This window comes from Leuciscus leuciscus (genome assembly GCF_965113295.1).
Source record: "Leuciscus leuciscus genome assembly, chromosome: 3".
NCBI classification, from domain to species: domain Eukaryota; kingdom Metazoa; phylum Chordata; class Actinopteri; order Cypriniformes; family Leuciscidae; genus Leuciscus; species Leuciscus leuciscus.
In genome coordinates this window covers 66920849-66946419 of record NC_138727.1, presented here as the reverse complement: position 1 = coordinate 66946419, position 25571 = coordinate 66920849, and the positions used below count along the sequence as shown (strand labels likewise).

Sequence of the window (25571 nt, the reverse complement as noted above, 5' to 3'; positions counted from 1 at the left end):
CTGATTCGAGTCGTGTAGCCAAAGCTCTACTAATACTTTTTAAGTCAGTATTTAAAAGAGATAATGGGCGATAACTAGAGCATAAAGTTGGATCTTTGTTTGGTTTAAGTAAGACTGAAATTAGTGCTGTGTTCATGTGAGGTGGAATAAAAGAAGTGTTTTTAATTTCTGCCGTCATTCGCAAGAATAATGGTGATATAGTTGACCAGAAATGTTTGTAATATTCTGGTGGGTATCCATCTAAACCTGGGGCTTTATTGTTTGATAGAGATTCAAGAGCTTGTTTATATTCAGTTGCTGATATAGATTCTTCTAATGATTCTCTTTGTGCTGTGGTTAGACTGGGTAAAAATACATTGTTAAGAAATTATTTAGTGTCATTAATTTTTGGTTCTTTTGCATTACTGTATAGATGTTTATAAAATGTACGAAAAGTATCATTGATGTCTTGTAAGGTATGAAGTGTCTTTCCTTCTGGATTATTGATCACCGGGATAAGTGTCTTTTCTCTATTACGTTTGAGTAGATTAGCAAGATATTTACCTGATTTGTCATTATGTTCAAAGTGTGTATGTCTTAGGCATTGTTTTTGGAATTCTATCTTTTTATGTATTATGTCTTTATGTTCATCTTTTGTTTTATTTATTTCCTTTAGGATCTGTTCATTGGGAGTATGAGAGTAAATATTGTGTAATGAATGTAGCCACAACGACATCTGCTTCTCGCGTTAAGTGATCATATGGGAAGACACATCGTCTTGTGTCCTTGCTGGTTAATAATTGCCCCACGAGGACCCATTTACCAGCGCCCATGTGACTCGTATCCCCCAACTTTACGGCCTCATGGCATTCCGCACACACACACAAACACCCTTTTGTGTATAACTGAGAATAAGAGAAATATCTGTTATTTTCCTTTATAATGTGTGTACCTTCCTATATGCACGTGTGATAGAGGTTTGGTTTGCTAGAGTATAGTTTTGAATTCTAAATGTTCATTGAAGGGAATTCCTCAGTCGTGTCTTGTTGTAACCCTAACTCAGACCATAAAACTTTACGACCCAAGCCTCAAAGGCATTCCAGAACACACACACACACACACACACACACACACACACACACACACACACACACACACACTCTGGAACTTTGGAAACAGATATTCTTCCACATAACAAGCCACTAAATGTTTGATATGTATTCCTATGTTTCTCAAAGTGTCGTCATTTGCCATAACGGAAACACTGACAATTTTATTATGTGTTTAATCAAGCTTTATTTGTGTGTAATGAGGCATATGAACGTAATGTTATGTGTGTCCAATATCTACCTGTAATTCTTGGTATCTGTCTGACCGTCCTGTTTTAATTCAGCCAGTCCCGCACATAGTATTACAGTAAGATGTATTGTTCCAGGTGTACAATCTTAAGAAGAAATATGAATTCTTTCTCTCATAAGACATATGGTGAAAGTAGGCGTTTTCTTCTTCACACAAAGAGAATTTTCCCGCTTCAGAAAAGACAATCTGATTCGCTGTCGTTCCAAGAGGGGGCGTAAACAGAGGTCTGATAAAACGTCAGAAGCCCCCTCATCTCGCTCTCTTCTCTCTCCTCTCTTCCAACTCAACTCATCCAACTTCTCTGGACCCTCTTCCTCGGCGCAGCGTTTCTCCAAGGAACATCTGAAGGAGGCCCTGGCCTTCTCCTCGGACCAACACATGTTCGAGTCGTAGCTGCCGTTCGTTGCAACTAAGATTTCCAGCCTCTCCCATCCCGGGAGACGAATCTGAACTTTTCCGGTAACGTTAAATTCAAGTGAGCCTTTACATCGTTTTTCGAAACGACCCAGAAGAAGAAGCTAGACGCAAACCAGCCGGACACGCGCACGCGCACGCGCGTCCCCTTTTCAGCATCACACTGAAAGAGTACCACATCTCGCAAGTATATTGATTCCTATAAAAGCTGTTCCAGGTGTCTAGGTCTTAGGTCTGTGATTTAAGTTACCCTCTATCTTCCCTCAATATCTTTCTTTCTTTCATTCCATTTTCATTCCGATCACGTCATGTTTGTTTAAATGTTTATGTGTTTGTTTGCATTTTTACGTACGTTTATATTTGTAGCTTATAATCTCTAGCGTGTGCCATTTTATTAATAAACCCATTTATACTTTTAACTGTCTCTGTGTTTGAAAACCCACTTTTTATAAAGTCAATGAAACAAAAGATCTATAAAGCTACAGGCTCTATAATATTAGACTACATTCAGTAGTTTTAATTAATAAACTCAATAAAGTTTAATGTTCTTGGCCAGAACCTAAACTTTAGTGGAGTTTGTGAATACCCCTTTTTTTAACTGTACTGACCTTACATCTACTCGCTGGCCGAGTTAAAGGTTGGTCAGACCAGTTACAGAACGAGGCATTTCCTATAATAAAAAAATAAATAAATGTACATGCGACTTATGAATTATGACCATGAGTCATAGATATTAATATCCCAAGATTCCCCATATTCTTGAGCTAATTCATATTTACCCAGATGCATATTCGCTACATGAATGTATTTTATTTTCTAATTCTTTTTCTCGACTTTGTTCCTTTTTGTATTTATATGTAGAGTATGATATGATCTTTCCTCTTAGTACAACTTTAGCGGTTTCCCAGAGAGTTGCAGCAGATATGTCTGGTGTGTCGTTTGTTTCCATGAAGAATGCCCATTCTTTTTTAAAGTATTCATTAAACTCATTATCTTGAAGTAATGAAGTATTCATCCTCCATCTAAATGACTTTTTAGTATCATTCCTGTTGTTAATAGTTATAGTAATTGGTGCATGGTCAGAAATAATAATAGGGTGTATTGTTGTATTTAAAATGTCAGGGATGAGGGAATTGCTTGTTAGAAAATAATCAATACGTGAATATGATTTATGAACTGCTGAAAAATAACTGTATTCTCTTGAGTTTGGGTTTGTAAGTCTCCAGCTATCGCCAAGACCAAGGTCAGTCATGTATTGTTTAATGGTTTCTGTAGATTGCCATGGTTTAAAGTGTGATGGTGTATTCGATTTGTCTTGAGTTGGATCAATAACTGTATTAAAATCTCCTCCGATTATGATGGCTGATTGGGGAACGTTGGCTATTGAAGAAAAAAAAATTATGGAAAAATTGGGGGTCATCTATGTTTGGTCCGTAAATATTAGCAATGGTCAGTATTTTATTGTTAAAGGTTATATTGATAATAACATATCGTCCTTCTGGATCACATATAGTTGATTGATTGATAACTGTTATGTTTTTATTGATTAATATAGCTACAACTCTTTTCTTTGAGTTGTAGGATGCCAAGTATATTTGTGTTAGTTGTGTATTTGTTAATTTCTTGTGTTCTGATTCTGAAAGATGTGTTTCTTGCAATAAACATATATCTGCCTTGAGTTTTTTAATGTGGTTTAAAATTTAACTGCTGAGTTAATGCCTCGTACATTCCAGCTTACTAGTTTTAGGTGTGACATTCTGTTTTATGATACTACTATATAGTTTTGTTCGATATTTAGTATCTGTACCCTATTATATGATGTGAATATAAAACATACATGCAATACATAATCAATGACAGACAAAAAAATAATGAGAAAAGAAAACATAATGCAACAATGAGAACACTTTTTTTCCAATGAATATACAGTTAACATTTTAAATACATGAAGTAGGTGATTATAACTGATCTTATATTGCGTTCATTGGCGACATGTTTTTTTTTTTTTTTTTTTTCTCCGATCTTCCTTTCGCGGTGGATTATAACCAGTACACAGTGTCGTTCCTGTAAAGATGGCCATCAACATAGTCTGTCTACCGTGAGAACGGCTTTCCTTCCATTTTTGGCGAAATTTATTTCATGAATGGAACCAATATTCTCCGTCTGTCCTGAATCTCCCGTGGGAATTGATCGTTAAGTCCAAAGGTAGTTCCACGCAGTTCTTTGCCCTTGCTCTTGACCAGTTCTTTCTGTTTATAATGCTCAAATTTTGCAATGATGGGACGGGGACGTTTAGTGTCGGCGTTTTTGTTGTTAGATCCGAGGCGGTGTACGCGGTGGAAGGTAATATTGTTGACAGTCTCTTTTGGGAGTTTGAGAGAAGAATGCATGAAATCTTTGATCGCTTGTTCCGGGTTATCTTGGATTTGTTCTGGTATACCCGAAAAGATCAGGTTGTCTCGCATGTTGCGGCATTGGATGTCTAATAAGGATTCTTTCAATAGTTTATTTTCGTTTGAGAGACATTCTATTGTTGTTGTGATTTCTGATATTTTTGTTTGCATTTCGTTGTTGGCTTTTTGCAACGACTCTATCTGGGATTGACTGAATTCGAGGCTGGTTTTAAGATCCTTGATATCTTGATGGAGTAGTTCAAGAATTGCCAGTTTATTGTTTATGGATTCTAGAAGACCCACCTCTATTGTTGTAGTGGATTCATCCTGGGACTCTGCTGAGTATTCCCGTCGCGGCTGTTTCTTTTGTGGTTGTGGCATGATGGTCAAATTGTTGAAGTAATGATCTATAAACTTTTCCAAGGTTTCCACGTTGTCTCTTGATCCAGTTCTGGTGTTTAAGTTGATGTAAGTTGTAATAGTAGATAACTGGGAAGCAGATCGGTTTACTTTTGTTTTAGTTGCGTTTAGTTGCGTTCAGGGCGCCGGCATATTTAGCGTGTTTGCGTGAGAGCGCCCTCTGGCGTTCAGATGGAGCAGTATCTACTACCGATCAGCCGCACTCCACTGATAAGCTGCGCACAAAATAATCACAGCCTTTGCCAAATCGTGTGCGATTTTATTGCGATTAATCGTGCAGCCCTATCTGGAGCTGAAGCTTTTCATCGACCTTCTCAAAATAAAATGATTAATATAACCCTCCAATGCATAGTTAAGGCCCTTTTGGTGACTTTGAGATTATATATAATCTTTCTGTCTCCAAAAATCATCAATTTCCTCCTGTGAAATGTCTCCTATTGTGACAGCTGCCATAGCGCCTGTTAACGAATGTTGACTGTTTGTCCGAGTGAGTGGAGGGGGCGTGGCTTAGCCATAGGTCAATTAAGTGTCCAATAGAGACACCATTTGACAGCTTCAAAAGAGCTTTGTGTAGAGTGCGTTTACCGTTACCCCATATAATTAGTATTATGCATTTCCTGATCATGTACTTGCTAACTAATCAAACACTTTATTTGAACAAACTACCAATCTATAAAACACAATCGGTCTTACGACCCTTTACTATCATGTCAATTGATGTTGATATGCGCGAGGCCGGCCGGGAGAGAGATACAGCGCTCATGTTGTCTGAAGACGGTGAGGATGAGAGTGCTCTCTCTCTCTTTCTCTCTACTCGTTCTTATATGCGCCCTGTCTAAATAATCTGATCTAAATAATCTAAATAATTCGGCGTTACGACGACTTATTTGTTCCCTCGTTTTAATAAATCATGGACAATTTTAACCAATTCCCTCCCTCACTTTGATTTAACGAATTACAATGTGACCACAATATAGTAAAATGAGGGAACAAATTAGTAAAACGTGCTGAGGTATTATTCATTTGTGGCCACGAAACAATATTCACCTGAATATTCATCAATTCACAAAAAATATAGGTCTTTAGCATTCACTACTTAATCAATAGTATCAAACTGTTTTTCTTACCTGTGAAGATAGCTCTTCAGTGAAGACATTGCCGTTTTATTAAACAGGAACAATTTCAGACTTTAAACAAATACTCATTTAAATGCTTAGGATATTTGCGTTGTAAGAATGTACAGGGAGACTTTAGATTTAAAACGGTGTCTCGTTAGGCAGTGTTTTCTCATTCAAATCATAAAATTTCCAATTGATTCAATAGAACTACATGAGATCACTAGGGAATACCAATATGGCGGCGCGGTGGCTTCACTGTTTATGACGTCATGAGCTATCCAATCATTCTATATAGATCAGTGGTTCACACTCACATTGGGTCAGAGGTCACTGGTTCATCACTGAGGTCAGAGGTCACTGGTTTATCACTGAGGTAAGGAGGATGATGTAAGGATTCATTGCTCTTCAGAGACACACAGCTGGGATCTGGAGATGAAGATCTCTGTGTCTCCTGCATCATTTCAGATGAAACTCTCTCTCTTTTCTCCATAATGAGGAACTGACACCTGTCCTGGATATAGAAACACAGAAAACAAGACAATATATCCATAATTTCTTCTTTATAAATGTGCAAAAGATAATTGAACCAATTAAAATAATAATAAATTACCCTTTCTCTTCAACCACCATGTGAAAAGTTCATATGTTTTAGTCAAGGCTTTACTAGTAAAACTCTAAGAGAGAAAAAGAAAATAGATGAGTTTAAAGAGAGTCAGACTGCAGTAGCTTGTGTTCTTCACCTCGTCCATGCCTAGTTTTATATTGATGAGAGGACTCGGAACTGTTGCTCAGATGCCAGTCACTTTGTATTGTCCTCCTCACTCTCGTTGCACGTGACTACAGCGGATGCCCAATGGCCACACAATACATACACATATATGACAGTCCACATTTACATAGAAAAGAAACAAACATTCATAAGTTTATTGTGCGTGAGATAAATGTTTCACCATTGATTGTTTCTCATGAGGGCAGAATCTAAATCTGAAAACAATTCTTGCATAAACACCAGAGATGGGGGACTCGAGTCACATGACTTGTGTAATTCCCTCGAAGCACTGGCAGACACAAGTGGTTTTCTTGATACAGGTTTATTTGAAGCTTATTCTCCATGTCCACCGTGAATACTAAACATACAGTATAACGAGAAAATAAAGACCGCATTAGCTTAATATGAACATACAATGACATGCGCAGCATGTAAAATAACGTTCACCAAAGTAAAATACAGACACAAAACAGCATACCTCGTTGGCTGCATGCTGTACACAAGGGAATAAAGGTTTCCGATCGCTGACATCCACTATAACAACCTTAACACTTTTATCAGAGCATTAAATTGTCCGTGCTTCACTTGCTGTTAGCTTGTCGACTCTCTCACTCACGATCGTCCCAAAAGACCTTGTGCGGAAACTTCAAAATAAAAGCCAATAAAAATCCAAATAAAATCACTAAATAATACTAAATGCGATTTATAATTCTAAATTATGACATTGGTTGAAAACAAAGTATACATTATTATAATGTTGCGACAATTACACTCCCACCAAATCACACAAACATTAATGTGGATTTCTCTACACATAATGGGTGTTACTGGTATCCACTTCAACTTTTCAATGAGTTATTTTAAGTTCAAGAAAACATTATACTCCTTAATCTGTCTCACGCAAAGTAACAACCTTCTGTACAGGCCTTTCAAGGAACACAGTTTTAGTTGTGGGTTTCCCTTTTTTATCAAATGTGGTGTCACCTACTAGCAATCTTAATTTTCTCACCCTACCATCTGACCCTGGGTAGACTTCTGTGATTCTGGCCAGCTTCCATTTATTCCGTGATGCCAGATCATCTTGTAAGAGGACAATATCATTGATCTTTACGTTTCTTCTGTTCTTGTGCCACTTTTGTCTTGGCTGTAAGTTCAAAAGATATTCTTTCTTCCATCGAGTCCAGAATTCATTAGCCAAAAACTGTACTCTGCACCACCTCTTTCGAAGATACAGATCTTCTCTTGTAAATTGTCGAGGTGGGGGCAGAATGATTGTGGACTTCATTGTTAGGATATGGTTCGGAGTTAAAGGTTCAGGTCCGGATGGGTCATTCAAATGTTCAGTGGTGAGTGGTCTGCTGTTAACGATGGCCATAACCTCGTACAGGAATGTCCTTAAGGAGGAACTGTCAAGCCTTTGTGCTGACTTGTCAAGAATAGCGGTAAGAACACTTCGTATGGTTCTTATTTGTCTCTCCCAGACACCACCCATATGACTTGCTGCTGGAGGGTTCATAAGAAATTCACATCCGAGAACCTTCACTCTTTCTTGATCCATTCCTTTCATGAGTTCTGCAAACTCTCTCCTTGCTCCAACAAAATTGGTTCCTTGGTCACATCTCAGTAGACGCACATTTCCTCTTATGGCAATGAATGCTCTTAAAGCGTTAATAAATGAGTCAGTTGTCATGTCATCAATCATCTCTATGTGTATTGCCCTTGAACATAGACAAGTGAGTAAAAGACCATATCTCTTGAGTTCCTTCCTTCCTTCTTTGACATATATTGGACCAAAACAGTCAATACCGACGTAAGTGAATGGTGGAGATGATTCCATTCTATCTTGCGGTAAATCACCCATTTTTTGTTCTTCTGCAGGTCTTCTATACTTTCTGCATTTGACACATTTGAAGATGTGTGATGAGACTACACTGCTGCACCCCAGGATCCACCATCCATTAGCTCTCAGTTCGTTTATTGTCATTCCACGGCCTTGATGATGTACCTTTTCGTGAAAATGCTTAATAAGTAAAGCTGACATGTGGCTGTTCTTTGGGAGTATTGCAGGATGCTTAACGTGTGGGTGTAACGTGGCTTGACTTAGGCGTCCAAAAGAACTCTTGCAGATCTTGGATTTCTAATTCCCTTTGAAGCATGTCACTAGTTCGAACTGCAACAACTGCCGCAGAGAGCTCAAGTCTCAGAATAGTTGTGACCTTGGTTGGTGACACTCTTGACTTGCCCATTACCAGACAGCAATGAACTTCGTCGGACATGGCTCGCAGGTAGGTACATTCACCGTAGCCGGAGACGCTTGCATCCGCAAAGTGGTGAAGTTCATATCCTTTCACGTTGCCGAAATTTGAAGGTAAAAAACATCTTTTGATTTGCATTTCAGCCAGATTGGGTAGGTCTTTGATCCAGGACTCCCACTTGGGTCTTAGGTTTTCTGGCAGTTCCTCATCCCAGCCAATCTTCTCTCTGCACATTTGCTGGAGTATTTGTTTCCCCAAAAGGACAAAGGGTGCCATGAACCCCAGGGGATCATACACAGAGGCTACAGTAGAGAGCACACCTCTTCTTGTTAGCGGATTAGGTTTTACTTGAACTCTGAATTTGAATGAGTCTGATGTGATGCACCACTCTACTCCTAGAGCTCTATCCATGTGCGGTGAACTCAAGGCCATGTCTAGATCTTTGATTGTGGCACGTTCTTCTTCTGGGATGGTTGCCATCACTTTCTCACTGTTGGAAATCGTATAGACCTACAATTGCAGTTGAGAGAATCCGTTTTAATTTCTCAAATGCAATTTGTCATTCTTTGCACAATTTCAATTTTCCAACTTTTTGTTGTTGCTCATAAGCTATTTTAAAAGAAGATTTAGAAATCTTCACACAATCTTTGATCCATGGACAAAAATAAAAAACATTTCTATCTCGCTGATGATGACAGCATGTGATTTCAAATGGTTATAATTAGAAAACATTGTTTCTATTGAATGTAGAAAATTACCTTTTAAATGAAATGGAGTGACCAATATTTTTGTCAAATCACAATTTATATTTAAAGTTGGTCACCCAATCTCATTCCCATATGCACAATGCACAAAAATTATCTTAGTTAAACATACAGTAAGCCATTGACTCTTAGAATCTCATAGATCAAAACCATTTTTCCACACTGTCTCCCAGGGATAACGGGATACAAATTCTAGACGCCTTCATATAAAAAGTATAATATTTAAACACGTGCAATTCATATAGTACTATTTATTCATCACTTCTGATTCCCTTAATATTTTCTCTTATAGTAGTGACTGTTTGTAAAACCCTGTGCTCTCAGATGGCCACACATTTTGTCAGCCACCAATCTTTTAGTGAGTCACATTGTTTCACAAAAAGCCCCAATTCTCTCCACTCTGCAGTCTGTGGTTTAGCTAAAGAGATGTGAGGGACGGCCCCCTCAACATCATACAGTGATGCTTGGCTATCAGTCAATTCAACCTTCACAGCACACCATTTATCTGACCAAACTAACTCTGAGGTTTTCAGTTCCTCAATCTCTAGTTCAGACCATTTTTCAGCAAAAATTTCATCTGGCTCACTGCTAACATGACATGTGCAATGCAAATCACTTTCTTCCATGAAATCATGGTCAGGAGGCATCCTATCTGTGGCTTTGTTTTGCAGACCACACTGAGGAGTGCTCCATTCAAAAACATATAATGTTTCAGTTGGCATTCGCACCATATTCATATCAGCAGTGAGGCCACTGTCATCACAATACAAGTTCAGCTTCAGTTTACACATCAAATATCTTCCCAGAAGATTACAAGGACAGGTATTAGTCACAAGAAAAGCATGAGAAAATGAGTGATCACCAATCTGACAAGACAAATCTGCTGTATATGGTTCCTTTACCAGATGCCCTGTGGCACTTCTGGAGGTTGTCCATTTTCCAGATAATACAATTAAATCAGGCAATTGTTCATTTTTAATTACTGAGTTCTTCACTCCTCCGTCAATTTAGAACTTAATTTTCTTTCCCTCGACACTAATGTCAATCATTGGTAATTTTGCAAATGCTTTATACCAAAAGTTCAGTGTCGGCAAGCGAATTTTCTTCATTGCAAGAAACAGCAAGCATATTTTCTTCATTGCAAGGAGCAGAAAAAGAGATAAGATTAGACATATTTACCACCTGGGAGTCAGACCCTTCACCGTCGCTCCCCTCCCCCTCCTTCTTTCAATCTCCTTGTGGCTCTGGTGGCTGTTGGAATCCTCTCTTCTTTGGAGGATCCGGACAGTCATTTCTCCAGTGTCCTTTTCGCCCACAATTATAACAAACTTCAGGGTCCATTGCGGGTCGGTCACCCATTCCATGTCCTCTTCCTCCTCTGCCTCGTCCTCTTCTGCCACCTCTTCCTCCTCCTCTTCTTCTTGAGCCCATCTTCAGCAGAGCCAGTTGAGTGTCTTTGTCAGTCTTTTTCTGTTTGTTCTTGGCTTGGTCTCTCAGCAGCTGTTGTTGATGCGTTGCGTGTCGCCGGGTTTCTTCATACGTGCTTGGTGGTACCCCACACAAGCTGTTTTGACCTTTTTCCCTATTTCAGGGTCCAGACCGTCCAGAAAAAACAGTTTTCAGATATTCTTCATACGTACTTATCTTTGATTGTCTGGCCTGTGCTTCTCTTTGGGTTGGTGAACATTTACGAATTTTGGAGATGGAGGAGTGTAGTCTGGAGGAGCAGAGGGCAGGGTAGTCAAACCTAGCAAGCTTCGATGTTCAGGGTGTCTTGGTGGTCTTGCTTGCAGACTCGTTCCCTCTTCTTCTTTGTCTTCCTCAGGATCTTGACCTCCCGTCGCTCCTGGTTGTCTTTGTGGTTCGTGTAGGGCCACTGCTGGTGGTGGTTGGTAGGGGGAGTAGGGAGCCGGACAGCGGTCGTCCTCAGCCAGGCGGGTTTTCATGCATCTCATTTCCTCGGAAGAATTAGAAACAGAGTTTAGTAAAGTTTTTTTTCTGGCTTCCTCTGCCTTTGTCTCTCTACTATTTGCACTCTCTAATGGTTGCTAATGCTGCATTTATCTGTTTTCTTTGTCTGGTAATTGCCTCATTTAACCATACATCTATAATTCGACCATCAAAGTCATAATTATCTTTATATGGTTCTTTTCTTTTTGGACTTGTTTTTTGTCCAATTTTCCTTTGTCTTTTGCAGATGGCTTACACTCAGACATTAAACACACATTAAATCCGTACAATTTAATTAACTGTGGTATCCTATGATGCCACCCCGTTCCATTTTTCTTGGTCATGGAACAATAATTCCCTTTTGAGAAATCCACTGTCTCCAACTCTTTTTTATTAACATTACCCATTTTTGCACTAATTACCTTTTTTCAGATTACCGTCTGAAAATCCCCGTGCGGTCACCGCACCCTGCCAGTAATCCGTCACTACTGGTCTTTACCTTTGAGAATTTTCCCGTGCAGTCACCGCACCCTGCCAGCAATCGTCACTACTGGTCTTTACCTTTGAGAACTCGTCTCACTGACCCTTTTGGGAAATCTTCTTCTCACTGACCCTTTTGGGATATTTTATTAGTGCAAAAATGTTTCTCACCGTGCTTTTGCAGCTTGGTTTCTTTTAATCAGGATCGCGTCCACCTAGGCCTGCCGTGACGTCCACAATTCTCCCGTCCCTTGCAGTTTAGCGTTGGGGTATCGGAGCCAGAGACTTCTTGTCTTTGGGATGATCAGTCAATTGCTTCGTCCACGGAGGTCATCAGTTTTGCGATCCCCGTCCTCGTCGCCAGTTTGTCGTGGAAATTACTTTCACGACTTTAAATAATAATTGGAAGACAGCTGGAAATTTCAAAAGTTATAAAAGATCTTTTATTTCTTGCAAGAAAGGCTGTTCACCCATCAGTCAGAGTCTGATAAGAGAAGCGCGCCGACTTCTCCTTTTTGCCCAGCTTATATACAGAAAACCTATCACACTTATTCTAACACCCCTTTATGCGCACACACTTACACACATATGTCATTAAAAACAATTGAGTATATCTTTTCCAATGCAACACCTTTGCTCTTAGTGCAAGCGAGCTTATCTGTATTTAGAAAGAACAAACTGTCCTTTCTGTAAATATCATTTTGACCTTGTTCTTCAGCAGTAAGGAAGATGATATGCAACTTGCAGTTTCTTTAACACCATGTATGGTATTAGCTGGCTAGAATAAAAATTTCCATTACACTTGCCAGTGACTTGTGACCCAAGCTACGACTTGACTTGACTTGCTTGACATAAAGCAGTGACTTGACTTGACTTGACTTGCTTTTCTCAAAATTGACTTGGACTTGCTTGAGACTTGAAGGTTGAAGACTTGAGACTTGCTTGTGACTTGCACATGTGTGACTTACTCCCACCTCTGGAGCATATACAAGGACTTCTTGTTCTGGTTGAGTTAAGGATGAAAGCCAGACAGGAATTACTGCAGCTGTTTGTGCATTAGCTTCACCAAGTATCACTCTATTGGAAGTAGCGGCTGTGGTTTTTTCATGTTGGGATGATTGAGGTATTTCTCTGTATCTTTCTTGACTTGGATTTTGCTTGGCTTGTGGCGGTCTTTGTTCTTTTTTGTCTCGCTCCTCATGCAGACAGGTAGGATGCCGCTTGTTGCAAATGTCACAGACACTCCTACTGTTGCAGCTCTTTGACTGGTGACCAGATCTGAGACACCCAAAGCATAGACTTTCAACTCGAATGAATTTGATTCTGTCTGAAACTGCTTTCTCCATGAACTTCCTGCATTTGTGCAAAGTATGCCCAGTTTTCTTACAGAAAGTGCATGTAGTAAAAGTCTGTTCGCTGGAACTTGTGGTCAGTGTCTTTGCTCTGAAGCTTTGATGTTTTTGGACTTTTGGGTTTTCAGCTTCACCTTGTTTTAGTGACTGCAATGATGTGACAGAATTGCAGGCAATTTTGGCCTCCCTTGCCAGAAATTTGACAAATTGGCTAAAGGAGGGAAATTGGTTTCTCTCTTCTTCTACTTTGATAACCTTCCGTTTCCATCTTGCCGTTAGCCAATCAGGTAACTTGGAGAGAATTTTCCTGTTTTCATTACAGTCATTTAAGATTTCCAATGCCTTGATGTAAACCATGGCAGCCTCACAACTACGGAGAAAATCACTGAACTCCCTGAGCTCAAGGCTGTCCTTAGATCCCATCTTGGGCCATGCTTGGAGCTTGTCTCTGTATGCTTTTGCAATTATGAATGGGTTTCCGTATCTCTCTTCCAAAATCTCCCATGCAGCAACATAGGCAGACTCAGTTCCGAGAAGAAAATAACCATCTAGGGCTTTCTAAGCTTGTCCACTCACATATCTTCGAAGGTAGTATATCTTTTCTTTGTCTTGAAGGTTCTTCTGGTCGATCAGTGTTTCAAAGGAGAGTTTCCAATCGTGGTATTGCAATGGATCCCCACTGAAAACTGAAGGTTCAGGAACTGGAATTCTGTTGGCACTTAAAGCGCCTACAAGCACCTTAATGAGCTCTGATGTACTTTCATTTGAGGTGGTCATAGCTTGTGGGATGGAGGTCATACGTAGAGACTGAGGACTTGAAGGAGCCGGGACTTTGTTATCTACTACCAGCTCATGCTCTAGTATGTCTTCCCGTTCTTCTTCTTCTATGATCATATACCTGCATTCTCGCTCGTGCTGCATTAAGACCTTTTACTGCCTCCAAATGCTGTATCTTCCTCCGTTTTTCTTCCAGAGTCTTCTGTAGAGCTCCAAACTTCTTCCAGTTGAGCCTTAATTTTAGATTCGTCTTCCTCTCTCTGTAGTCTTCGTTTCACTTCCTCTGCTTCTTGTTCTAAACGACGCCTTACTGCTGCTGCTTCTTGATCAGCTATCTTCCTTTTAGCTTCTGCTTCTAGGCGCTGTATTTCCAATTGTTCTCTCTCTTGTTCTTGTAACACTTTCAGAACAGCTTGGCTTGCAGCAGCTTCAGCGGCAGCTTCTTGTCGTTTAACAGAAGACCTACTTGAATGCACTGAGTTGCTTTTCAAGAGAGAAGTGACAGAACCCGATTTGTATGTACTTGAGTTGAAGAGAGAGCCTGCTTCAGGCCAATCTTGCCTTTCTCCTTCTGGAATCTTTCCATCCAGTCGACTTAAGGCTCTGGATACAATGAATTTGGAAATCTCTACACACTGACTTCGACGTGTGTCTTGCTCTGGAATTGAGACGTCAAGTAGTTCATCATAAACACGCTGAACGTCTGCAGAAAGACCCGTGACGCAACCGATGATGTCATTAAGCAGATCATCAGGTAAGGGCTCTGTTGACTGTGATAATGACTTCTTTGAAGATTTAACTTGGGTTCTCTATTTGTCGTAAATGTAATTGAACCTTTGCTGAAGCGCTTTAATTTTTTCATCTTGCAATTCTTTACCTTTATCGGTTAGAGTTCTGACTCTTTGACTTCGTCTTGGCCACTGCGCTTCCTCTTGCTGGACTTCAGCAACACCAACTTGATCTTCTATGCTTTCCCTAACCTGGGTTGTAGGCTCACTTGACTCTGACATTGTCTAATCCTTTAAATTGACCCACTTTTCTAAATAAAGGGTGTATTAAATTGTTATGTTTGCCTTTAACACTTACTCAAATGTAAATGTCACTTACATATTGTTACTTGTAAGCTTAAATGACTTAAGGGTTTTCAAATACAAGTTTTCAATGAGGTTCAAATGTGCTTAGAAAATTGAAAATGTGCAACAAAAAAACCCCCAGCTAAACTCAACTTTGGATATTACCTTTCAAAATGTGCTCATTATGCATGAACTCTGCAGAGTTTATAAACTTAGACACTTAAATATGAAATGGCCAATAACCTTCACTTATTTCCTAACACACTATTTAAACTTGAATATAATTTCCTTTTAACTCTGGCACTGTGTGTCTACAAATGGCAAGCTTCAATATATATTACATGGTCACATAAGTCAAAACATTTACTACACACACTACAGATGCTATATTGACGCAAAAATCTTTTTGGCAAACCTTAACAGAAGTCCTCTTCTTAGATCACTCTTGACTTATTAGTGTTCAAGTTCTTTATGGCTTTGAAGATCTGTGCGTCCTCTTACTTCTGTCTGCGTGCGTGAATGTTTTCGGCTTCAGTCGTTTGATGACAGCTCTGCGCGCTACCGACTGATGCTGATCCTTTGAACTTGCGCGCCGTCGATTAATGTCCACTCGCGTTGATGAACAGTCCGAGTTTTGACTGTAATTCCCTCGAAGCACTGGCAGACACAAGTGGTTTTCTTGATACAGGTTTATTTGAAGCTTATTCTCCATGTCCACCGTGAAAACTAAACATACAGTATAACGAGAAAATAAAGACCGCATTAGCTTAATATGAACATACAATGACATGCGCAGCATGTAAAATAACGTTCACCAAAGTAAAATACAGACACAAAACAGCATACCTCGTTGGCTGCATGCTGTACACAAGGGAATAAAGGTTTCTGATCGCTGACATCCACTATAACAACCTTAACACTTTTATCAGAGCATTAAATTGTCCGTGCTTCACTTGCTGTTAGCTTGTCGACTCTCTCACTCACGAGCGTCCCAAAAGACCTTGCGCGGAAACTTCAAAATAAAAGCACTTTACTTTTACCAAATAAAATCACTAAATAATACTAAATGCGATTTATAATTCTAAATTATGACATTGGTTGAAAACAAAGTATACATTATTATAATGTTGCGACAATTACAACTTGACTCGAGTCAGACTCGAGTCGCAAATTTAAGGACTTGAGACTTGCTTGACTAAATAAAGAAAATGACTCGACTTGACTTTGACTTGAGATCCAATGACTCGAGACTTGACTTGACTTGAACTGTATGACTTGAGAATGACTTGATATACATTTTTATATAAATCATCGCAACATCAATTGATGAACAAAATGAAAGCAACGGAACCATTGACGCCAGTCATCAGATTCTGCGCGTTTGCGTGACGCTGCACAAGCCCAGAAAAAACATACATCATACATAAAACATACATACAACATTTGCCACATTTCTTTCAAATTATGCTTTAAAGCCAAATATGTCGTTCTTTCCAATGACAAAAAACAACATAGAAGACTGTTAATGTTTTGTCGTGTTTTATGTTTCTCTTAAAGCAGGGTTAGATGTTATCAGGGGGTTGAGGGCAAAATGCCAGCAGAATTAATATGCACCCAAAATTCAAAATGTGGTGGAAAAATTGCCCTAGTATGAGTTATTTTTATAATTAGCCTACAACATATGATATTAAAAAATATTTTCAGAATATTGGCGCGATTGCAAATGTGATAATGGTTTTATAAAAACAGTTTAGTAAACAAAGAGTGAATATTGTGATGTGACATTTTAGACATAATATTCCAAATATTATCTGTTTTTGCTCTATTTCTCCAATGACAATAGTTCCAAACAAGCCACAGAAAGAGTTATGCGTATTTGTGATTCAGTGGCCTAGTTGCTTAGTTCCAGAACGAATCTGCCGTTTTGAACAAATCAGTTGAATGAATGCTTCTATGACTCGTACATTAAGACGGTGATTTGGCGCCACCTATTGGCGATTTTAACTTCATAATTAAAAATATATAACTTATATAAAGGGGATGCCAGTTTGAAGAATGCCATTTGGTGTCATAGGAACCATTATACATGAATTGTGAATTGTTTAATACCTTTTAATGGTCTTCTGCAATGTTTGAGGCATATTTATTTTTCATGCTTTAATGTTGGCCTAATTTCAGTTACATTTACATTTTAGGCTATGTAGTTTGAAATTTTATTTATTTTATAGATTTTTATTGTAGTAACCACTGAGCTGTATGTGGAAATGCATATTTAAAAAAAAATGTTGCAAATAAAACCATAGTCCACAACTTCTGTAGTTTTAACTTATTTTAATATATAAATTCATTGAAATCATCAAACGTTTGTATGACTTGCCAATGACTTGTGACCCAAGCTACGACTTGACTTGACTTGACTTGCTTGACATAAAACAGTGACTTGACTTGACTTGACTTGACTTGACTTGCTTTTCACAAAATTGACTTGGACTTGCTTGAGACTTGAAGGTTAAGACTTGAGACATTAATAAGCAGTTTATAAATAGTTAATACAGCAAAAAACAACTTGATAGGCTTGATAACTTCAGGATGTGAAGGGAAACATCTCTTTGGTCTTTTACACCTTAAACTGCCCATCAAGACACATTTCTGTTTAGAAGCTCATGTGCTGTTGTTCTTCTCACAACACTGGACGTGTTAAAGACTATGAAGACGAGAATGAAGACGAGAAGATGAAGTTTCACTAGATATGGGCTTGTCAGGCCTGACCAACTATAATAAATAATTATGCTGAATTCATTATGTTTTACAGTGTTGTGCACATATTCCTCTGTGACGTTTACAGCAATAGCAATGTTTACAGTCAGAACATCTATGTCACTTCACACACATACAATACTATACAAACTAATATATACTGACTATTTGATATATGAGTCGAAATCTGCTAAGGGTTAATAATGCAACAACAGTTTTAAAAAGTGATTTCTCTCTATTATTTACAACAGGACCTGCATTTTCAAGGGTTTAAAAAAAAAAAAGGTTTTTGTTATAAGAAACAATAAAAACAAAGTTGTACATCAAACCACTTTCCTGGTAAAAAATAACTTGATTTTCAAAAGTCAATGAACTGAGCAGCTACACCCAATACACCTAATATGCATGCGAGTATAATTTTGTTCCTCACTCACTGAAATTGAATCAGAATGATCAGTGAAATACTTCATATGCTAAACAGAATAAACACCAATACAACTGAAAAACTTAATTTTTTTAACTTGGAATCATAATAAAATTATAATAAAAAAAGCCCATATTATGTACTTAGACGCTGCGAAAATTATAATAAATTAATGCAGTTTGATCAAACCCACAACCCTTCATTTCATATTAAGGGTCTTTCTGACAATCTTTGTGTACTTCAGAAAGCTGGTTTTTAATTCTTTGGCAAAAGGCGACTCAAATGTAAACTGAAAACTTATTGTGGTTCTCTCAAATAACTGAGATTATATAGAATAACAGCGAGCAGACGATTAATCAATAATCACGGCAGGTATAATTGTACTGTTGTAGAATACAAGCGTTTCAATGTACAATCTCTCACTAACTTTATGCACATGACAAATAAACTTAAACATCATGAACTCATTTCGTATACATGAATGGGAGAATAAGAAATCAAGCTTTATTTCTGACATGAAACAGAAAAAAGAAAGGCGGTTTAGAGGCTATTCTGTTCTGCATAAACTGAGCCAACAAACGAGTTACAGACACACAGATCTAACGACGCACGTGTGATAATAATATGCAGAGGTGGGAGTAAGTCACACATGTGCAAGTCACAAGCAAGTCTCAAGTCTTTAACCTTCAAGTATCAAGCAAGTCCAAGTCAATTTTGCGAAAAGCAAGTCAAGTCAAGTCAAGTCACTGCTTTATGTCAAGCAAGTCAAGTCAAGTCATAGCTTGGGTCACAAGTCACTGGCAAGTCATACACACGTTTGATGATTTCACTGAATTTATATATTAAAATAAGTTAAAACTACAGAAGTTGTGGACTATGGTTTTATTTGCAACATTTTTTTTTAAAATATGCATTTCCACATACAGCTGAGTGATTACTACAATAAAAATAAAAAAAATAAAAATAAAAAAAAATTTCAAACTACATAGCCTAAAATGTAAATGTAACTGAAATTAGGCCAACATTAAATCATGAAAAAAAAAATATGCCTCAAACATTGCAGAAGACCATTAAAAGGTATTTAAACAATTCACAAAAAGTATAATGGTTCCTATGCCACCAAATGGCATTCTTCAAACTGGCATCCCCTTTATATAAGTTATATATTTTTAAATATGAAGTTAAATCCGCCTAGGCTAATTATAAAAATAACTCATACTAGGGCAATTTTTCCACCACATTTTGAATTTTGGGTGCATATTTATTCTGCTGGCATTTTGCCCCCAACCCCCTGATAACATCTAACCCTGCTTTAAGAGAAACATAAAACACGACTATGTTTTCTATGTTGTTTTTTGTCATTGGAAAGAACAATATATTTGGCTTTAAAGCATGATTCTAAAGAAATGTGGCAAATGTTATACAAAACATATGCCATCATTAATTATCATTTGAATATTGACAACATTAAGCTACATTTGAAAACATAATTGTGTATAAAGAGGCATGCTGTTTTGACCAATATTCTCTCTAGTTTTAAAGATTTAGTTTTAAAGAAAGTCAAATTAACAAACAGGTTAAACAAGCCATAGCTTACTTTTAGACGTGGTGAATGAAGTTCGACTGTTCGAGCTTGTGATGGTCGTCCGATATCCCTTGCCAGTTATTATGCGTACAGCAAATCTTCTTGTATGAATATGGTAAATTTTAGTCTTTATATCCAACAAGAAACGATGCTGGGAGATGTTTTTGTATTTAGCGCGCTGCCGCGCTCACCGCGATGTTTGTTTTTTCAGGGCTTGTGCAGCGTCACGCAATCGCGCAGAATCTGATGACTGGCGTCAATGGTTCCGTTGCTTTCATTTTGTTCATCAATTGATGTTGTGATGATTTATATAAAAATGTATATCAAGTCATTCTCGAGTCATACAGTTCAAGTCAAGTCAAGTCTCGAGTCATTGGATCTCAAGTCAAAGTCAAGTCGAGTCATTTTCTTTATTTAGTCAAGCAAGTCTCAAGTCCTTAATTTTGCGACTCGAGTCTGACTCGAGTCAAGTCATGTGACTCGAGTCCCCCATCTCTGATAATATGTAGGCCTACACATCAAATCAGAAGCAAATAACTGACCGTAAAGTGTGACATTTGTGAGAGTCTCCGAAATGGCGTCTTCTCCTCATCCATCAAGTGTTTTAACTTGTTTTTGACGATCTGTTTCCTGAAGGAGAGAGTCGTCACACCTGTTCCACCTGCTCCTGTGCATCAGAGCTCACCTGACCTGAAACATGAAAACCCTGAGGCGAATTGAAGAGTTTCTACACGGCTACGTTCGAAACCGCATACTTACCTACTATTTAGTATGGGAAAAAGAGTAGGCGAGCGAAAAAGTATGTAGCCTACTGTAGTGTATTGAGTAGAATGCACCAAGAGTAAACTCAGGAATAAGCACTGCTTGGCCAATCTAGATTTACTCAGGGTTAGATTCTGGTTGGCCAGTGAATTGTCTAAAGAAAGAAGAAACACATGTGTTCACAAAAGTTGTTCATTCTGATATTGCACAGTAAAGAAAAGAAGAATTACCCATCGTTGTCTCGACTCTAATTTGTGTTAGACAAACACAACACCTACGAATCCAAAAGAGTAGGCGAGAATTACCTGGGTGACGTACTAATTATCGCGAGATTCGGACTTAAAGGAGAACTCCGGTCAATTTTAACATTGAGCTCATTTTTTTGTAAATTTGGAGTGCTGTCAATATAGAGAACAACGACAAAAATCGGTGTTGCCTAGACCGAGTTATCCTCTTTTTAAAATTTGCACCCTGTTGACTTCAATGGGGCAAGTTTTAAACCTGCTTTTAGCCTCTTAATGAGGGACTCTGTTCAGTGCCCGATGAGAAAACACACACATTCACTACATTTGTCGCCTTAATTTTATGCAAATGACTCAATAAATCTCAATCAATTAATATGTTTTAACTATGCAAATTAATTTTAAGTTATATTACATTTATTTTGGGTTTATGTGAGGATTGTTTTAAGTTCACTTAAATTAAAAGTTATATTGTTGAAGCATAATAAATGTTAAAAGATTGATAGCTTTCAATTACAGTGTAATGCTGAATGGCTATAATGTTAAAAACTTTTTAAATAGCTGCTGCTAAGGGGGAAGAGGAGGGAGGGGGGGGTCGCACTTTTTAAATAGCTGCTGCTAAGGGGGAAGAGGAGGGGGCCGATGGTCACCTGTAGTCTGACGGACTTGTGCTGATACTCCTGGTTGACGGTCAAGGTTATCAGGGCAAGGGGATGATGAGCAAGACTGTGAGGAGGGGGTGCTACTTCTAAGCATGCATTGCTGGATTAATCTGCCCTGATTTCTTCTTCTATCGGAGCACAGTCTGAGTATCAGGAATGGGAGCCACTGGAGGCATGTGGGTGTTCAGCATCAGGGGTTTGCTCTCTCTCAGATGAGACAGGCGAGTGATGTCAGGACCACCCGTCAGCCCAACTGCGGATCCAACGGTGTGGGCGAAGGGATAGTGCGTGTATGTCTTTTCAGCGCTTCAGTGAAGTTCACTTAATGTATTAGAATTTAGTTTCAATAGTACTTAAGCTCCGCACTTAATCTGACTCCAATTTTATATAATTATCAAATTTGGATCGTGTTTCTAATTAGGAACTAATAATATATATTGGTTATTGATTAATTTAGATATTTAATTATTCTGGGTATCCCATACTTTCAATTATCCGTTCATTCGGCACCCAATGCCGCACAGAGTCACACGCCCCGGGTTACGTGGATCTCACAGACACAATCGTGCCAGTCTGATTTTGGTCAGAGGGTGTAGAGTTAGCTAATACCTCTTTAGACAGTTGCCTACTGCTCATTTGTACAAAAAAAGTGTAGTTTACTAAGCCACTTCCATACAACCTGCCAAGTCAATGATAGACAGATATCAAATATAACATTTTATTTGTTAGGTAAAAATGTATCATGCCAATTACACACGTCGAGTAAGAGTAAGAGTAAGAGTAAGAAATGCCAGAGACACACAGGGGTGTAAGTTTTCTGAGTGCAGAAACTCAAGACAGCACTGTGTTGGGCTTTTCTGGATACAGATTCCCAAATGACTGCTCTGCTACCCTTCTGAAAACAGTGTGCGAGTACCGAATTTAATTCTCTTTTGCCTCTTCTAGCGCTGGAATGGTTTAAAACTGATTGAATGTGTAAACTAGCAAGACAAAACATGTGCAAATTAAAAACTTTCAGTCTATGGCGGTTAAACTTGAAATTAATCCACAAATCAAATGAATGCTGAATTTTCTCTGCCACGATGGATTCGCCATTTTAATTAAACAGCTTTAAATTCCTTCTTTATTGTCCACCAGAAACTCTCTCTCTGACATAAGTAGCTCTTGCCGATAAAGGAAATAAACTTAAATGTAAAATGACGTAAAATATCAGCTGTCGTTATAAACTGCTACATAGAGAGACCATTACTGATCAAGCAAACATTGCGGCAGCATGTGCATATTTCATAAGCCTGGAAATATATTTTAAGTTTAATTTAAAGGTATGAATAGTATAAATTAATCAATTATCTCCTCTCTTGACAGCGCCGCCCTGTCCGTTTGAGTGCCACCCAGTATGTGGAGCAGGGCTGGAAAAATTATCAAGAGACAGGGATAACGGACGCTCACCTCATCACCACTGCCATTAAATAATAAATGTATTCCTCTCTTCTTTTCTTTGTCTAACATCGAGGTGAGATGAGTGACGGATCCTCGTCCCGGACTTGATAGCAGGCCCTCACACAAGCCGGATCAATGCACTTTATTTTTCATTTTTATCTGTAATAAACACCTGATACCTGACAACACACTTATTGTTTCTGTCTTTGTTCAATCAGCCACATATTTTATCGTAGGTGCACTTTATTTTATTTACATTTTATTCCCTGTAAATTTAAAATTAATCCCAAATTAATATTTATATATAAATTTAAAGTTATGGAGCAACAGGACTAAAGTTAATCCATCCTAAATATAAACTTGCTTATTTTTAAACAAGGTTTAAAGTTTGGTGCAACAGAATTATTACATAATCATTGATTTAATCTAGATTTAAGATGAATCCTTCTTGGTGCAACGCAACCTATCAAACTCCTTTTTTATACTCCAAAAGACTGCTGTACTGACAATGTTGCGCATGACTTTTGAGCAGTGTTTGTCTGATTTTATAAACTCATCAGTGTCTCTGCCCAGAGTCTGATCTTTCACTTCCAGCAGACAGAGGAACAGACTGATGGATTGATGGAAGAGATGAAACATATTATTATAACCATCTGGATCTTTGATCTTCTGTTTAATGTACTGTGTGGTTTCTCTGATGCTCTCTGAGCTGTTCTCTGTGTGTGTCAGTAGATACTGTAAGAGTCTCTGATTGGACTCCAGTGAGACGCCCAGCAGGAACCGCAGGAACAGACCCAGCTGTCCATTCTTAGTCCAGCGGGCTTTATCTACTGCTGATGTTAGTAGATCATACAGAGAGACTTCATCAGACCTGAATTCACCCAGAAGCCGCAGTGGTTCCTTGTTCTTCATTAAATAGCAGTAAAACACATAGAAAGCAGCGAGAAACTCCTGAACGCTCAGATGAATGAAGCTGTAGACTTTCCTCTGATGAATCACAGATTCCTCCTTAAAGATCTCAGTGCAAATCCCAGAATGCACTGAGGCGTCAGTGACGTCTATGCCGCTCTCAATCAGGTCCTCCTCATTGAACATCACATTGCCCTTCATCAGCTGATGGAAAGCCACTTCAGCAAGTTTCACAATCATTTCTCTGTTGGACTGCAGGAGTTTCTCTGGATCTCTCTCTTCATACTTCTGATTCCTCATGTTGATCTGAATCAGCAGGAAGTGGATGTACATTTCAGTCAGAGTTTGAGGGATTTCTGCACTCAGATCTTCTTCCAGGAGCTTCTGAAGCACAGTGGAGGAGATCCAGCAGAAGGCGGGTACGCGGCACATGATGTGGAGGCTTTCTGTTCTTCTGATGTGTGAGATGATTCTGCTGGCTTGATGCTCGTCACTGATTCTCTTCCTGAAATATTCCTCCTTCTGAGGCTCATTGAATCCCTGAATCTCTGTCAGACGGTGGATGTATTCGGAGGGGATCTGATTGGCTGCTGCTGGTCTGGAGGTGATCCAGATGAGAGCCGAGGGAAGCAGATCTCCTTTCATGAGCTTTGACATCAACACACCCACTGATGAAGTCTCAGTCACATCAGAAACTTCCTGAGCGTCTGAAAACATCAGTGTGATTCTGCTTTCATCCAGACCATCAAAGATGAACACAACTTTACACTCCTCATAAATCTTTGAGTCCAGATCTTGAAGTTCAGGATGAAAGTCCAGCAGAAGTCTGTGAAGACTGTACTGATGATCTCGGATCAAGTTCAGCTCTCGAAATGGAAGCACAAACATGAAATCTACATCCTGATTGTCTTTTCCCTCGGCCCAGTCCAGAATGAACTTCTGCACAGAGACGGTTTTCCCGATTCCAGCGATGCCTTTAGTGAGAACAGTCTTGATCTGCTCTTTCTCCTCGCGTCCTGGTTCAGGAGAGGCTTTAAAGATGTCATTGCAGTAGATTGGAGGGGCTTGTGAGAGTTGCAATCTGTCTTTTGTCTCCATCTGTAAAACCTCATGTGCTTCATTCACTCCTTCTCTCTCTCCCTCTGTGATGTAGAGCTGTGTGTAGATCCTGTTCAGGAGGGTTTCATTCCCTTGGAGTTTCAGTCCCTCAAATAATCTCTCATACTTGTTCTTCATGCTGGCTTTGTGTCTGTGTTTGACTCTCTGTAGTTCATCCTTCACTGGTTGAGGAAAATCCTGGTCTCCAGTCTGATCATCTCTATACACACTGCTGAAACAATAAAAAAAAAATGAAGGATTTAATGTATGAATTAAATCAAAATGTAAATAATATAGTAAATCAAACAGATGTCAAGCTTGTATTTTCTGAATAATTGTCTTACATTTCAGTTGGTCCATAGATTTAAGTTGAAATCAAAAATTACACAGTCCAGGTAATATGTGAAAATCGGCACTTTATTATTAAAGCATGAAACTTGGTAAACTGGTAAACAGTTTGGGGCCCTGACCATTTTCAGAAATGGAGCCATCACAAAAAAACCCTTGTGGCGGAAATGGTGGCCATTTTGCTTTATGCCATAACCAAATTATGTATTTTGATGTATTATATCTCCTGAACCAAACATGA

The 25571-nt window shown here is 38.7% G+C and overlaps 1 protein-coding gene and 1 long non-coding RNA gene across 4 annotated transcripts in view; one reads left to right on the top strand and one right to left on the bottom strand.

Moving 5' to 3' along the window:
- Positions 1 to 25571, bottom strand: part of LOC309494163 (NACHT, LRR and PYD domains-containing protein 1 homolog) — a 266736-nt gene that overhangs the window by 225963 nt on the left and 15202 nt on the right. For 2 of the 3 annotated variants that reach the window (XM_082163401.1, XM_082163402.1), the window contains exons 1-2: positions 20412 to 20480; positions 5998 to 6194 (exon numbers count right to left, since the gene is read on the bottom strand). In XM_082163401.1, coding sequence (XP_082019527.1) covers positions 5998 to 6194; positions 20412 to 20465 — 251 coding nt within the window. In that variant the 5' untranslated portion in view covers positions 20466 to 20480. Of the gene's footprint in view, positions 1 to 5997; positions 6195 to 20411; positions 20481 to 25571 lie in introns of those variants that run through there. The other variant, XM_082163403.1, reaches the window with a different exon arrangement.
- The window catches only part of LOC309494186, a 140294-nt gene that overhangs the window by 103967 nt on the left and 10756 nt on the right, over positions 1 to 25571 (top strand). Inside the window, exon 2 of the long non-coding RNA XR_014204251.1 lies at positions 6010 to 6070. This is a non-coding gene — a long non-coding RNA (uncharacterized lncRNA). The remainder of the gene's footprint in view (positions 1 to 6009; positions 6071 to 25571) is intronic.